This window comes from Larimichthys crocea, chromosome VI (assembly GCF_000972845.2).
Source record: "Larimichthys crocea isolate SSNF chromosome VI, L_crocea_2.0, whole genome shotgun sequence".
NCBI classification, from domain to species: domain Eukaryota; kingdom Metazoa; phylum Chordata; class Actinopteri; family Sciaenidae; genus Larimichthys; species Larimichthys crocea.
This window is the reverse complement of record NC_040016.1, coordinates 26,773,831-26,788,930: the sequence shown is the minus strand read 5'-3', so window position 1 is coordinate 26,788,930 and position 15,100 is coordinate 26,773,831. Positions and strand designations below refer to the sequence as shown.

The 15,100-nt window shown below is 44.8% G+C and overlaps 1 protein-coding gene across 1 annotated transcript; it reads right to left on the bottom strand.

Moving 5' to 3' along the window:
- Positions 1–4,164: 4,164 nt before the first annotated feature.
- Positions 4,165–12,340, bottom strand: uqcc1 (ubiquinol-cytochrome c reductase complex assembly factor 1). The gene is made up of 9 exons (XM_019255290.2): positions 12,065–12,340; positions 11,605–11,700; positions 11,206–11,313; positions 10,220–10,292; positions 10,016–10,073; positions 9,815–9,923; positions 6,590–6,667; positions 5,763–5,876; positions 4,165–4,801 (listed from the first exon to the last, which is right to left on the bottom strand). The coding sequence occupies exons 1-9, from the start codon at positions 12,134–12,136 to the stop codon at positions 4,667–4,669; spliced, it is 843 nt and encodes a 280-aa protein (XP_019110835.1). The 5' UTR covers positions 12,137–12,340; the 3' UTR covers positions 4,165–4,666.
- Positions 12,341–15,100: the final 2,760 nt, after the last annotated feature.

Genomic DNA, 15,100 nt, shown 5'->3' with positions numbered 1-15,100 from the left:
ATGACAGCTGAGCCCATGTGATCACATGGTCAGACTCTTCCCTCAAGCTAAGCTACGCTAAGCTAAGCTAAGCAGCTGCTTTACTCGTCATGACGTACACATGCTAACTGACTGTTAGCTTGCTAGTTAGCCGGTTTGCTAACTTAGCTTTACGACTAGCTTAGCTCGATGGCTAGTTAGCCAGTTTGCTAACTTAGCATTAAGACTAGCTTAGCTTGGTGGCTAGTTAGCCACTTTGCTAACTTAGCATTAAGACTAGCTTAGCTCGATGGCTAGTTAGCCAGTTTGCTAACTTAACATTAAGACTAGCTTAGCTTGGTGGCTAGTTAGCCAGTTTGTTAACTTAGCATTAAGACTAGCTTAGCTCGATGGCTAGTTAGCCAGACATTAACTGTTAGATGTAGCTAGCTAATGTAGATTAGCTAGTTAGTCAGTGTATTGCTAACATAGTCATCAGATGTAACTGATGATTGATGCAGATTAGCATTTTGCTAACTTCCTTTAATCTTTGGTATTTTAAACATAGTATGCTACATTAGCATGTAGCATAGCACAAAGCTGACGGAGGCTTCCTGTAGCTTCAGGTAAAGAGCTCGTGTTGCGTTAGAGACAGATTCAAAGCTGATATAAAACATGAACATGAGACCAGCTGAAGCTTCAGAGCAGACACAGATTATAAATATATTAATATATAAAATCTGCTGAGTCGCTCCGACACTGAACAGCATTGTTAGCGGCTAAAGGTTAAAACTCGAACCACAGAGACTGTGAGGCGACCATCGAGAGACAATCTGTCCTCTGTGACGTCCGTCCAGAGACAATCTGTCCTCTGACAGAAGAAAAGGTTCAAATTAAAATGAAGTGGACAAACGATCTGTTGTTAGCTCGTCCCTCAGAGCTCGACATTCAACTCAAGAGCTTCACTTATTAAAAAATGACACAAACAACAAACGATTGAAAGCAGCAACACTTCGATTCAACGCGTCGGCTATCAGACCATCAGAGGTAACTAGTGTGACATGTTAGTTCAACCAAATATGTGGAAACGGTTCGTTACACTGGGCGTGATGAAAACCTGAAGAATACAAACCCTTCCTGTTCATCTTCAAACGTTTGGCTGACGTTCAGCCAACGTTATGCAAACGTTAAACAACACAAAGCAACTCAAAGAAACAAAGAACCAAGAATTTATTCAACCAGTCACAGAGACTACGTCCAGGTTTTAGACAGTCTGCGGGGACGTCACGGAGACTACGTCCAGGTTTTAGACAGTCTGCGGGGACGTCACTGAAGGTGAAGGTGTTGAGATATTTGTGACACTCTCAAACAAAGTCAGCACGGTTCATCCTCTGGAGATCACGAATGTCTAAACCAAACCTGATTCCACGTGTCCAAACACCCACCTCTTATTCATTGGGTGGAAAAAGAACTGACTGTGTCCCGGCGGGAGGTCTTTGCTCCTTTTATGTGTCGGGACTTGAACTGGGTCAGGGTTTCATTACGGAGCGTCCCCGAGTGACCGACCTGACATCTGGGTCGCCGTGAAGTCGTAAGCTCTCGCTCTGCTGCCGGTCGGTGAGAGGAAACTGACTTCATCATGAATATCACAGACACAGTTTGATTCACGTGTTCTGATGAACGTGTTCCAACAGCCTGGATAACTACACGCTTCAGTCGTCCATAAATCAGATTTTACAGCTCCAGGTGACACGGAAGATGCTTCACACGCAACACACACACACACACACACACACACACACACACACTCTGGGAAACCGTTGGTCGTCTCCGGTGGAAAACTGAACGTGCTGAAACAAGAAATGACAAAACATGTTAACGTCTCTTATTTTGAAAGGTCCTCTAAGTGTACCGTGTGTTAATGTGTACACGTGTGTGCTTCATACACACCCCACATGTGTCTGAGCACGTAGCACGCCGACCGTTAGCAGCGTAATCACTGAACCAGGTACATGGAGCCAAAAAAAACAACCAATGAATGGCAGCAACAGCTACGAAAACAGAAAACACAAAATTGATGTAAAAAAATTATTCAGATAAATAAATAAAAAATTACAAATTTACTGTAATTTTCAGTTTCACAGATAAATGCTTAGATTCAATAAAATGACAATTGAAAGAAACTTAAATTGTTAATCGGACAGAAACATTTGAATAAGTTACATATTTAATTACAGATAATTACTTTTATTTTACATAAATTTGTGTCATTTAAGAAATCAGAATAAATACTGCGTAACAATCAAATGATTTTTCAGCTTGGTTGTTAATTTACAGATAATTTCCGTAATTCTTCCGTAGTTTTCAAGTTCAAGTCCAAGTCGGCTTTATTGTCAATACTGCAATATGTACAAGACATACAGAGAATTGAAATTGCGTTTTTTCTCTGTCCAACAGCACTAAACATGAAATATAAAATACAAAATATAAGTGAAGATGTAAAAGTATATCTGAAATAAAAATATGAAATAAAAATAAAATAAGATTAGAATATATATACAATATATACAAGCGAAAAGTAAACAATAAACATTTATTTTCCTTAAATGTATGATTTTGTTTTTACAGTGTAGATTTATTCAGATATTTATCCGGACTCAGGGCGAAACTTTGTTTTCCCGAGGCAATTTAATTAATCTGATATCTCTCAAGATAATGATTACAATGTTGAGGATGAACTAAGGATGTGAAATGAATGAATGCATTCATACATTTCATGTGGTTACGTGATGACCGCTGAGGGCTTCCGTTCGTTCTTCACTTTCCTCCGCTCCGTGTCAGGAACAGTTTTAACGCGACGCGAGCTGCTGACCACATTATGAAACAGTGTACGAGTGTGTCGGGTTCATTTAACGGGACAGCTGTCGAGTGTAAAAGCTGCTTTAATATTCTGATGGTGTTCACACGGCGAGGACGTTTTCATGACTCATCGCTCAGCTCAGTGTCTGTGAGATCTGTCACTGTTTGATCGGATTCTATCAACAGTCTTTTATGTTGAAGTTCTGATGATCCAGACGTTCCTTTGACCTTTGCTACGGCGCCACCCACAAGACAAAGTTTCACTTATTCTATCAAATATCTCAACATTTTGTACATTCATGGTTCTCAGATGATGCCTCATTTTCTTCATCTGATAGCTGACATCAGCAAAACTCCAGCTCGTCTACAATCATTAGCTGGTGAAGCTATAAGTTTGTTATTCTGGGTGTCATCCTTCCTCCGTGACGTCCCCGCAGACGGTCTAAAACCTGGACGTAGTCTCCGTGACGTCCCCACAGACGGTCTAAAACCTGGACGTAGTCTCCATGACGTCCCCGTCTTCGATCCGGTTCATGAGCACGTGGAGTTACGAACAGCTTCAGGGTTTTTTCTACACGCTGATGTAAGACGTGAAGTTCATGCATGTGAAACACCTGAAGGCGACTTGTGTCATCTTGAACACCTGAAATAAACGTGCACGTGTGTGTGTGCATCCTGATCGGATTAAACCTGATCTGTGCCTGAGGCGGCGTCACTGTCTCTTTGTTTATGAACGCACAGTCTGCGGGTTAACCCACAAACAGGCGGCGTGAAGAAGTGTGTGGTCTGGTGCATTGTGGGAGCAGGACGCTCGTGACGAGATGACTCAGTCTGACCACTTCCTCTCTCCTGGACTGCTCAGTGTCATCATGTGTCCGCATCCCGACCATGTCACGTTACAGAGTCCACAGAGTTTTAACCTGCTGATCCTGGACGCCTGGCGCCCTCTGCAGGCCTGACGGAGAACCTGAACACTGATCAGTCTGCAGGTGATGCTGTGCTCGTCACACTTTGACTGGTTCCTATTTATTTACAGACTTTCACTTCTTGTCTTGTCTGGTTGTTACATCTCATGAAATCTGGACTAACCCTGTATGATCTAACTAAAAACACCTGGAGTTCACCTGGAATTAGTAAAACAACAAAAAACGCCCCCTGCTGGTTAAAAATGAACGTACACACACAAACTAATGCAGGATGATAGTTTGTCTACAGTCCATTAAAGTCCAGCGTCCTTTCCTGGACACCAAACAAGTGAAGGAGAGTTCATGAGGACACGACGTCGTGATCTTGTCCTCGAGTTGTTTCATTCAGGAAATATAAAGTGATGAAGGAAAGACTCTGCGGTTTTTAAACATTGAACATTTTATTATTTCACTTTTTTAAAAACTTTCTCGTCGTTTGTGATGAGGTCACTTCCTGTTCAGGTCTGAGAGCATCATGGGAAAAATAGAGCGAGCAGCAGAGACGATGAACGACAGACGTCTGAAACATTATTTAAACGTCACCTGTGAACCTTTGACAGAAGTAAGCGGACACCTCTGCAGGTGGAGAGTGTAATCATGGAGGTACAAAATACTTCATAAATACAGGAGATATAAATACAGAGTGTTTGTTCTCGTGTGGAGAGAGGAAGAGGCCGAGCTCTCAAACCTGACCTGATGAAGATCCCTGACTGTCTATCTGACAACACTGCTCCTCCAGAAACTTCTGAGAGGAGCCAAGAAGAAAAGCTACAGCAACAATTTAAAATCCCTCCTTACAACATACGAGTGAAGAGACGGGAAAGTGCTGCATGATTACAGACAGGAGGAAAGAGAAGAAGAGGAGGAGGCGGCGTCTCCTCGCCTCACAGTCCGGTGTCGTTGTACGTCGGCCTGGCCACCTTCAGGATGCTCTGAGCGTTCTCCTCCACCAGAGGGCGCCACTTCACCTCACCTGTCAGCAGCAGGTCCTCGCCATCCAGAGCGTCGATGTACTGCATCTAAAGAAGAAGAAGAAGAAGAGGAGAGACTTAGCGTGATGGAGAAGAGAGGAGGAGGGAAGCCAACCTGTTACTGTGTTCACTGTTAGACTGGACACTGCTGGTTCAGAGGTTCTGTTGCCGTGTTCACTGTTAGACTGGACACTGCCGGTTCAGAGGTTCTGTCGCCGTGTTCACTGTTAGACTGGACACTGCCGGTTCAGAGGTTCTGTCGCCGTGTTCACTGTTAGACTGGACATTGCTGGTTCACAGGTTCTGTCGCCGTGTTCACTGTTAGACTGGACACTGCTGGTTCACAGGTTCTGTCGCTGTGTTCACTGTTAGACTGGACACTGCCAGATCAGAGGTTTTGTCGCTGTGTTCACTGTTAGACTGGACACTGCCGGATCAGAGGTTCTGCTCTGACACTAGCTCATAGCACTACTAGCAAAGCAGTGTGTGTGTGTGTGTTTAATGTCGTCTGCAGGTTTGTGTGTTCTGGTGAAAATTAGCCTGACGAACTTGTTTACTTTCCCTGGAAATGTGTGACACACACACGCACAGTCAGTGGAGTGTGTCATTTGTTTTGTTTTCTGATGTAACACACACACACACACACACACACACACACAGAGCGTGGTACTCTGTTGGCTGATTGAGTTGGACACCACCTCCACAACCTTTGACACACCTGTGTGTGTGTGTGTGTGTGTGTGTGTGTGTGTGTGTATACACGTGGTCTGATGTAAACGCTGTGGATGGAGGTCTGCAGGTGATTCAACCAGGGAGAGGACGTATATGGTGAGGAGGTCAACAGGTGAGGAGGCTCAGGGAGGAGAGCGAGCATCGATTGGACGACATAAAAATACGTCTTGTGCTAACGACAGTTAGCAGTTCACTGCTTAGCCATCTGTCCAACCACAGAGCTGAGACTCACCTGTCTCACAGTCACCTGTCTCACACAGTCTCAACATGAACTCACCTGTTTGCGTACGTACTCCACCATGAGCTCGAGCTGTCGGGGGTCTTCACAGTCTCGGTTGAACAGATTCCTCCACAGAGCTGCTGCCAGCACACAGTCATCAGACAGGATCCCCTACGGACACGGAACACGGGAACACGGAACACAGCGGCGTCATCGCAAACGGATACACAATACACAGCAAAATGGCCACTCGGCCAGGAGAAGTGTGTAACTGGCAAAAATAGAGGGAACATTTAGCACACTCAAAAAGAGCGGGAAACTGTAAGACGCTCAAAAAGAGCGGGAAACTCTAACACGCTCAAAAAGAGCGGGAACATTTAACATGGGCGGTTACGGACGGAATGTTTGGAGCTCGAGTGGAGAGGGTGAACAAAATCTGTCACAAAAAAAACATTTAAACTGCTCTAAGTCGCACATATTTCACTCTACAGACATAATTTTAACATCGAACTGTGGGAAGGTTTGTGCTGCTCGCTCACATGTTACTGCTGAAGCCGTCAGACTTTTAATTTTGGCTCAATGAGCTCAGAAGTGTCAGCATCACCCACCAACTGCTGCATTTACTCCCATATGAATTGAGAGTAGAAATTTCTGGAGTAAGATAGGCATAGCAGATTTCTACCTCGCTCTAATGGTCACATTTTTAACTTTATCCACATAAATAATATATGTAGACGTTCAGCGAGGCCCGAGGATGATTATAATCAAGTCCGCTCATTGATACAAAATACGGTCTGCTTCTATTTATAGCAGTTAACCGTCACTGGTTGCCGGGCGGACTTCACAAAGCTGACTGTGATTAACTGAACTGTGTAAAAACTCACCTCATCGTATCCAAATATGGCGGCGTAGAACGTCTCCGTCATCGCCTTCATCGCTTCCTTTCTATGGATGGCATCGATCTGTCACAGGAAAGAACAAAAAGACGTTACGGGAAGTTTGATCTCATCCGTGCTGCCTTTCTTAAACCACACTGTCGTGAACCTCCCGGCACCGCGGCTCTTCAGGGTGGAGCTCGGATGTAGCGGCGGCGTGGTTGGAGAGTTTGCTGATTATGAACGTGGAGGAAATTAAGCAATGTTTTGACTGCTGCGACCACAATTAGCATGAAACCTAAGAAGGAGTCCAGTCAGAGCTGCTGGTCATACATGTTAATGAAACACGTGAACGTGACATCATCTTTAAAACTGAAACATAATCAACTTCTTAAGGTTTTAATCACAAAAACTTTATTTCTTCATCAGTGATGACTGTTATTGTCATTATTAGTGTTTCTAAACATACATGACGCAGTCATGATGTGTATTAATGTCCACACACTGATCTGCAGCTGTTTGTGTCGAGGTCAAATCCAGGTTTTAATTCACCGTCACGTGTCGAAGTTCGAGCCAACACGCAGGGATGTATGCAAGTGTGTATGTACACATAGGCAGCTGTGAAAACACACACACACACACACACACACACACGCTGTAATTCCTCATCTCTGACCTCTTTCTGTCAAAGTGAGAAAAACTAAAAGAGTTTGAACTTCAGCTGAGAGGCCAGGAAGTGACACGCGTGTCAGACACACGTGTCTGATGTCACTTCCTGTTTGAGTCCGATCACTTTGTGACTTTCCTCTGATAAACTAACGTCTGTTATATCCCGTTAGCGTTAGCCCAGTTTGGGGGAGTGTTAGTGTTTGTACCACAGTTGAGGAGGTTTACAGGCCCAGGCTGCCGGGCCAATGTCGTGCCAGAACCGGAGCTGGGTAATAAATTGGTATCATGGATCACTTTAGCTGCTCGTTTGGTAAATCTAAATAAAATATCCACTCAGTGTTTTGCCTCAAGTATACGTAACATAATCAGAACAAATACTCCAGTACAGCTGAACATATTTACCACAGTGGGATTTGAACTCTGTAAAATCGACACAAACACAGAGCTGTGCGTCGTCCTCGTGAACTTTCAGAGTTCATTCCAGCATAATGAGAAAGTCTCCGTGAAAGCCAAAGACTCAATGAGCGACACTTCCTGGAGCTGCTCCACTGACAGAGAATAGAGGAGCGACTTAACGGACACGGCGACCGCAGCCAGGCCGACTGTCTCCGGGGACTCGGCTTCACTTTCTGCTGGAGAACTGTTGGCACAATTATGCTGATGTAAAAACTTTAAATATACACAAGCTGCGTCCTCTGTAGCTGCAACGGCACGAATAAAACTTAATGCACTGCTGCATCGGGCCGGAGCGGAAACGTTTGGGAAATACTGAATATTTATTTAACACGACCACGTTCGGCTGTTGTCAGGCAGAAACACAAACACATCTGTGAGACTAACAAACTTTCTCTGTTCGCTCCATATCTCTGAGTTCTGGACGTCTGAAGGCAGTTTGAACATGTTCTGATGTTTTATATTAGGTAGTCAGATCTTTAATAAATGTTAGCTGTGTCTTTAGCTTCATCAAAAATCTTTCATAGATCAGCAGAAGAAAGTTTTCTTCTTGACTCAACAACAAACTAATTCACATTTTGTCACCACATTCTGCTTAAAGTAGCTTTAAGAAACCAAAACGCGATAAAACACAGAGCAGCTTCTTATGAGAGCGGAATCTATTGGACAACGATTACGGTGATACAAATACAAAGAGTAGACATTCAAGAAGTGGTCTGAACTCACCGACTCGTGAACCGGAAACGTTACAGCCTACAGAAACATCACGAGTTAATGTTTTTATGTCTCTACACGGATCCGGTACCAGCTTGCATGCCGTTAACCAGCAGCTACCGTAAACACAGTAAAGCTAAACGTTGTGAAGTGTGGCTGTGTCACAGAACTTTGAACAAATGTTTAAAAACACGTTACGCGTGTGGGGTGTCGTTTGGCTCGGTTGGTGGAGCGGCCGCCCCATGTGCGGGGGCTCGGTCCTTGCTGCGGCCGCCCAGGGTTCGGGTCCGACCTGTGGCTCTTTCCCGCGTGTCGTTCCCCGTCTCTCTCTCGCCACATACCTGTCACTCTTCAGCTGTCTCTGTCAAAAATCTAGCTTGAAAAGCCCCCCCCAAAAAATCCATTTAAAAACAATTACGTGTGAAGTATCTGGTGACACACGGGATGACGGTAACGTAACATCGACCGCTGGTGTGACACAATGTCGGCACCGTGACGTGATGAGGTTTATAGATGTAAAACAGTCGATGTGACTAATGACTGTGATAAAATAAAATAAAATAAATGTTTACAATAAATAAATATTAAATGCGAAAATAGTTAAACTTGATTTAATGTTATTTGCACTGAAACTTTAATGTTACATTAATTGTTCTTTGACAAAGTTTAAAGTTTTAGAACAATTTAAATGAATATACAGTGGTCCCTCGTTTATCGCGGGGGGTACGTTCTAAAAATAACCCGCAATAAACGAAATCCGCAAAGTAAGTTTTACAATTATTATACATATTTTAAGGCCGTAAAACCCCTAACCACACACTTTTATACACCTTTTTACACACATTTTGTACACAATGCGCGTTCATACTGTACAGTACGCTGTAAAAAAAAGCATGCAAAATTACACACACACAAAAAAAAAATCAGTGAAACAGCGAGTCCGCGAAAAGTGAACTAGCGTTATAGGGAGGGACGACTGTATAACTTTAAGTTAAACTGAGTTTAAGAAATTATCATTATAAATATATATATATATAAATAATAATCTATATATATATTTATTACAATTCGTTGATTTCAAGTTTAAATTTGATTTAAAAAGACGTTCTTTAACGTCCTCAGTGGTCGTTTTGTGGTTCCGACTCCGTTACAGTCTCAGGATCATCTCAGCTGATCGAAAGCCGACCCTCCTCAAACACTCTTACGTGTCCGTGAACATGACTCAGAGGTCTTCGTGGTTCCATCTGAACTTTGTGTTTCCGTGACGCTCGTTGTCACATGATCTCAGTGGTATACAGACATCAGCTGAGCGGCTATATTTAGTGTGTGTGTTATCACAGGCATGCTGTAGAGTAATGCATGTACAGCTCACGGCGATCCGCACGTAAACACACTCACCCCCAAGATTTTGCTCCTCTGCTCGACGTCCTCCCACATGGAGTGGACGATGTACCGGCACATGTACTTCCCCGCTCTGCCCTCCTGACGCATCCGAACCAAACACATCCTGACGCAGAAGAAAACGGCGACGACACGTGACGGTTAAAACACACACGGCATCAGGAGATGAACGATTTAAACAAAGTGTTTCACACTCACCAAACATGAAGCTGTGCCACCAAGAACCACGAGTTCAGTGTGTCGGGGAGGGAGCACTCTGAAACGGAGTTAATGGACACGTAATGAACGTTTATCCACGTTCAGAGCCGTGTTTGATGTTTGTGTTCCAGATGTCTGAACACTGGATGTGTTGTTGTGTTTAATGTAACATGTTTTAACGTATAACGTGTATTAGTGTCTCACTTTCAAAGAAGTCATCGTAGTTGATTCTCTCCACGCAGCACGTGTACATGCGCAGAGCTGCAATCTTAATTTTCTGTGAAGACAAAAAAAAGATATTAATTAATAACACATTTAACAGGAGCGCTGCAGTATAGTCGACATAAAGACAGAAAACACGTTCTGTTAGCCTTCAACGTCATGTGACATGGCAGGTAGGCGGATGTGTTCGCTGTTAGACTGGACACTGGTGGTTCAGAGGTTCTGTCGCTGTGTTCACTGTTAGACCGGACACTGCCGGTTCAGAGGTTCTGTCGCTGTGTTCGCTGGCAGGTAGGGGGGGTGTCTATAGTCAGGGTGTGGTAAAATCATTAATCATTGATCGTCTTGGGCTTAATGAGCTGATACACAATCAATCAAACAAGTGTTTGGTCTTGTCATCGCAGCAGGTGCAGAAAAGTCCTGGAATACCTTGAAAACTGGACCAAAGTTTTAATCATTCTCCGTCATCTTCATGAGCTCGTTACTGAACACTAAACATCGATGATCTGACCGCTCTGCTGGCTCACAGATGCTCGATGCGTCATGAATCACGTGTTCGCTCGTGTCGCATGTGAGGACAGAGACACAAACATCAGTTTGATGTCGTCTCTGTGGTGCGTTCGAGGACAGGCAGACGTGTTGACATGCTGATGACAGCTGATAATTTAAGATCTCGTCTGTCCTCTGACAACCTGAACACATCAGTGACACGAGTAATCTGAGAGCTCTGATTGGTTGAGAGATTTGCTTCAGGGGGTGGTTGGCGTGTTTGTACTCGCCCGACAGGTGAAATCAGAGTAAAGGTGAAGCTGTATCAGCACAGCGTCCTCGTTTATTATATCAAGAACTAAACCTCCTCTCTGCTCCCTCACATCTCTAATGTTCCCACAACGTTTACACAACCTTTAATAAACACTTCCTTTGTCACACCACCTCCTCCACCCGTCGTCTCTCCCTCCGTCACTCACCCATTTGTTGTATTTGAGCGGCCCGGTGAAGCCCATCGCCTCGATCAGCTTTGTGAAGGCTCCGACCTCCTCCTCCGTGTGCTGGGGCGTCTCCTTCACGCTGGACAGCTGGTGGACAAGGACAGAGACAGAAGACAGGAGACAGAGAGGACAGAGACAGAAAACAGGAGACAGAGACAGAGAGAGAGGACAGAGATAGAGGAGGACAAATCATCCATTAACAGCACATCATGATGACACACCTGTTGGACGTGGCCTTTACTGAGCGCGTGCAGCTGCTGAGTAAATTAATAAAGTGACCTGATGACAGATGATTAAAACACTGACAGAGTGCACGCACACACACACACACACGCACACGCACACACACACACACACACACACTTCTGGTTTTCTTACCTGTGTGCTCATGTGAACTGTCCGACATGGTGTTAAACACGGAGAGGACACTCTGGCTGCTAAAGCTCTGGAGAGGCCGACTTCTTGATCTAAAACCTGGACAGAGACAGAGACACATCCAGGTTTTAGACAGTCTGCGGGGACGTCATGGAGACTACGTCCAGGTTTTAGACAGTCTGCGGGGACGTCACGGAGACTACGTCCAGGTTTTAGACAGTCTGCGGGGACATCACAGAGACTACGTCCAGGTTTATTTAAACATTGTGTCTGTGTGTTCAGGTAACGAACCAACTTTCGGTCCCTTTGTTTATTTGTGTTAAAAACATTCAAACGTCACTTTAACGTCACCTTGCCGTGTCACCGTGTTTAGCCGTTAGCTCTGTGTTGTCATGTCGGTTAGCCGACGAGGCTAAGCTAAGCTAAGCTAAGCTAAGCTAAGCTAAGCTAAGCTAGCTGTTACCTTCCCGTAGCCTCTGGCCGTTGTCACGTTGAAAGCCGTCCGGACCGCGGCCTGCAGCGGCCGCCGGTACATGGTTCCAACTGACCCCGAGATCACAGCGTGACAGGCGGGGAGAGGAAGCGGGGAGGACGGGCTGCCACTGCACCGCGGCTCCCGTCAGTGAACGCTTCAGGCTGTCCGCTCCGCTCTGCTCCGGTCCGGTCCGGTCCGGTGTACTGTCCCCACCTCCTCCTCTGCTCCTCCTCTCTGCTCCTCCTGCAGCAATGTCAACGGGATCTGTCCGGCAGAGAATCCTGTCCGACCAGAAAAAAGAAAGAAAGGTTCCACTTACGTAACTCTGGATTTAATTTATTATCTAAATTAAATCTAATATTAATTAGTATGTTTTCCTCAGTGTGTAATCACCTGAACATAAGAGTCATAAGTGTCTTAAAATGAGCCTTTATATCTGCAGGGTCCTCTTCCACCGAGGACGCCATGTATTTTTCTACAGTAGCCCAGAAAGGACAAACCTGAACAAACTGATACAGATATGACGCATTGCTTTCTATGTGAATTTTATGTGGCAGAGGAGAGGGTGAGGCAAAGGGAGAGTATTCAGTTGGTTGCAATTTGCAACTTCACCACTAGGTGCCACTTTAAAGTTAGCTTTCATTGTTGAGAAAACATATTTAAAGCCACAGGCTAAGCTAATGTTAGCGGCGAGTTAACGCGAAGAACAAATGTAGCGACGACGTCGTAACGTTAGCTAATGTTAGCAGTTAGCATGCTAACAGCTGACGGCAGATTCAGTTAGCAGCAGCTAGTTAGCAGTTAGCTACTTTAGCAGGTGGTTAGGCTAAAGCTATCAGGATTCAGTTCATCTGCAAGAACACTAATGTTAGCAGTTAGCTACATTAGCTAAGTCACAAAACTATCAAACTCTACAAAACTAGCTTTTATTTTCAGTTAGCTATGTTTTCCCAAAACTAGCGAGGTCCATGGCATTAACTTCTGTTAGCAGTTAGCTACATTAGCACTAGCTCCAAACTCAGAGCTACAGATGTAGCGACAGCACCAAGGCCACTCTTATTTGATGGTAGCAATGTTTTTGATTGCCAGTGAGTGAGTTAAAGAAACACCAAACTGTCCCGAGCGGTCACAGGAAGTTTGATTACGATGTGAGCCGCGTTAGCCGCGAGTTAGCAACAACCACGAAAAGTTCATTCACAGACGCTGAAACTGTCGCGGACGAAGTCAAATTAAAACTAACTATGACGTCTGCTGTTAAAAATGGACACGCAAAAGCTGATGTCACATCTACGGCAATCAGAAATACATCAACACCTAACCAGCTAACTCATAGCATTCGGTTTATACATATACATATATATATATATGATTCTGCTTCATGCATACTTTTACTTGCAGTACTTTCAGTGTATTTTGATGCTGACCCTGCTGTACTCTGACCTCGCGGTGGTGTTCAGGAGGTGGATGTGTAGTTTATTGTTGTTCTCACACTCGCTGACATTCACAGACGAGTTAATACATTCAGATTTTCTCTAATTTGACTTTCCCTCATTTTCATTGGAGCTTTCCTGGCATGAAGAGAAAGTTCCTGTTGTTATTTAGTGTTTTTCTAACGTGGCCTGTTGATTCCTGAGTCACAGCGCGTGGACACGATCAATCACTGCTCATTAACGGACGATGATTGATGAAGAAACTGTGTGTGTGTGTGTGTGTGTGTGTGTGAGAGAGAGGTCAGCTTAAGATCTGAATGTTTGTGAGGAAATGAAATCAGCCGCTTCAGATTGATGCCGAACGGTTACAATAACACTTGAGCGGTGAGTTATGAGATGCGGCTGAGTGGGGTAACGTCAGGTCTAGCCACTGCTATTTCCTTGGCAGTCAGTCAGATGCTGTCCTCCCTGCACTGACCTCACCTGACAACCCACACACACATTTATACACATCTGTGACCTTGACGTAGCGCTGAATAAGTGACCCACGGCCTCTGGTCCAGACTTCAAAGACACCAAACATTTCATTTTTTAAAGTAGAACCACAGCTACGTGCTGCAGAAAACCAGCAGTGTCCAGTCTAACAGCGAACACAGCGACAGAACCTCTGAACCGGCAGTGTCCAGTCTAACAGTGAACACGGCAACAGAACCTCTGAACCGGCAGTGTCCAGTCTAACAGTGAACACAGCAACAGAACCTCTGAACCAGCAGTGTCCAGTCTAACAGCGAACACGGCAACAGAACCTCTGAACCGGCAGTGTCCAGTCTAACAGTGAACACAGCGACAGAACCTCTGAACCAGCTGTGTGCAATGTGAGCCGCGTTAGCCACGAGTTAGCAACAACCACGAAAAGTTCATTCACAGACGCTGAAACTGTCGCGGACGACGTCAAATTAAAACTAGCATGACGTCTCCTGTTAAAAACGGAAAGTCTCGATTTGTGACACCACATGCTAAAAACACTGCATCAATGTGTGTGTGTGTGTGTGTGTTAATAAAGAGTGATAAATGGTGGACTCAGAGGAAGCTTCGGATTCCTGCTCGGCTCCTGTTCCTGTGAGAAACCTCGCTAAAGAAAGCAGACATAAATAACGGCTGCCACCGCTTCATCCTGCCTGCAACACTACACTGTGTGTGTGTGTGTGTGTGTGTGTGTGTGTGTGTGTGTTAACAGTATCCCAGAGGAGAAAAAGTGCAAAGAAAACAAAGGTCAAGGATGTATTTATACTCATGCAGACACATTTGTGTGCACACACACACACACACACACACACACACTGTGAGTGACGGTGCTGCCTCTCCTCAAAGCCATGTAGTAAAGTTGGTGTCAGTGGTCGTCTCACCACAGTGTGTGAGCGCCTTGTTTCCACATGAAGGAGACGTTAAACGCACGATGGCAGCTTCAGATTAGATTCAGGTTTAATTGGACTTCATTAACCGCACGCTGCCCGTTTGCTGACAACGAACAAAACTGTAACCAGATTATTCATAAACGGACACAGATGACGGAGGGTCAAGCTGAGACCGCCAT

Bases quoted from the DNA above. Each gene is read 5' to 3' on its own strand.
- uqcc1 (XM_019255290.2), bottom strand. From the start codon at position 12,136: ATGTACCGGCGGCCGCTGCAGGCCGCGGTCCGGACGGCTTTCAACGTG. The intron at 11,314-11,604 runs GTAAGAAAACCA...CTTGTCCACCAG, and splicing joins CAGTTCACATGAGCACACAG to CTGTCCAGCGTGAAGGAGAC. The intron at 10,074-10,219 runs GTGAGACACTAA...ACTCCGTTTCAG, and splicing joins CTACGATGACTTCTTTGAAA to AGTGCTCCCTCCCCGACACA.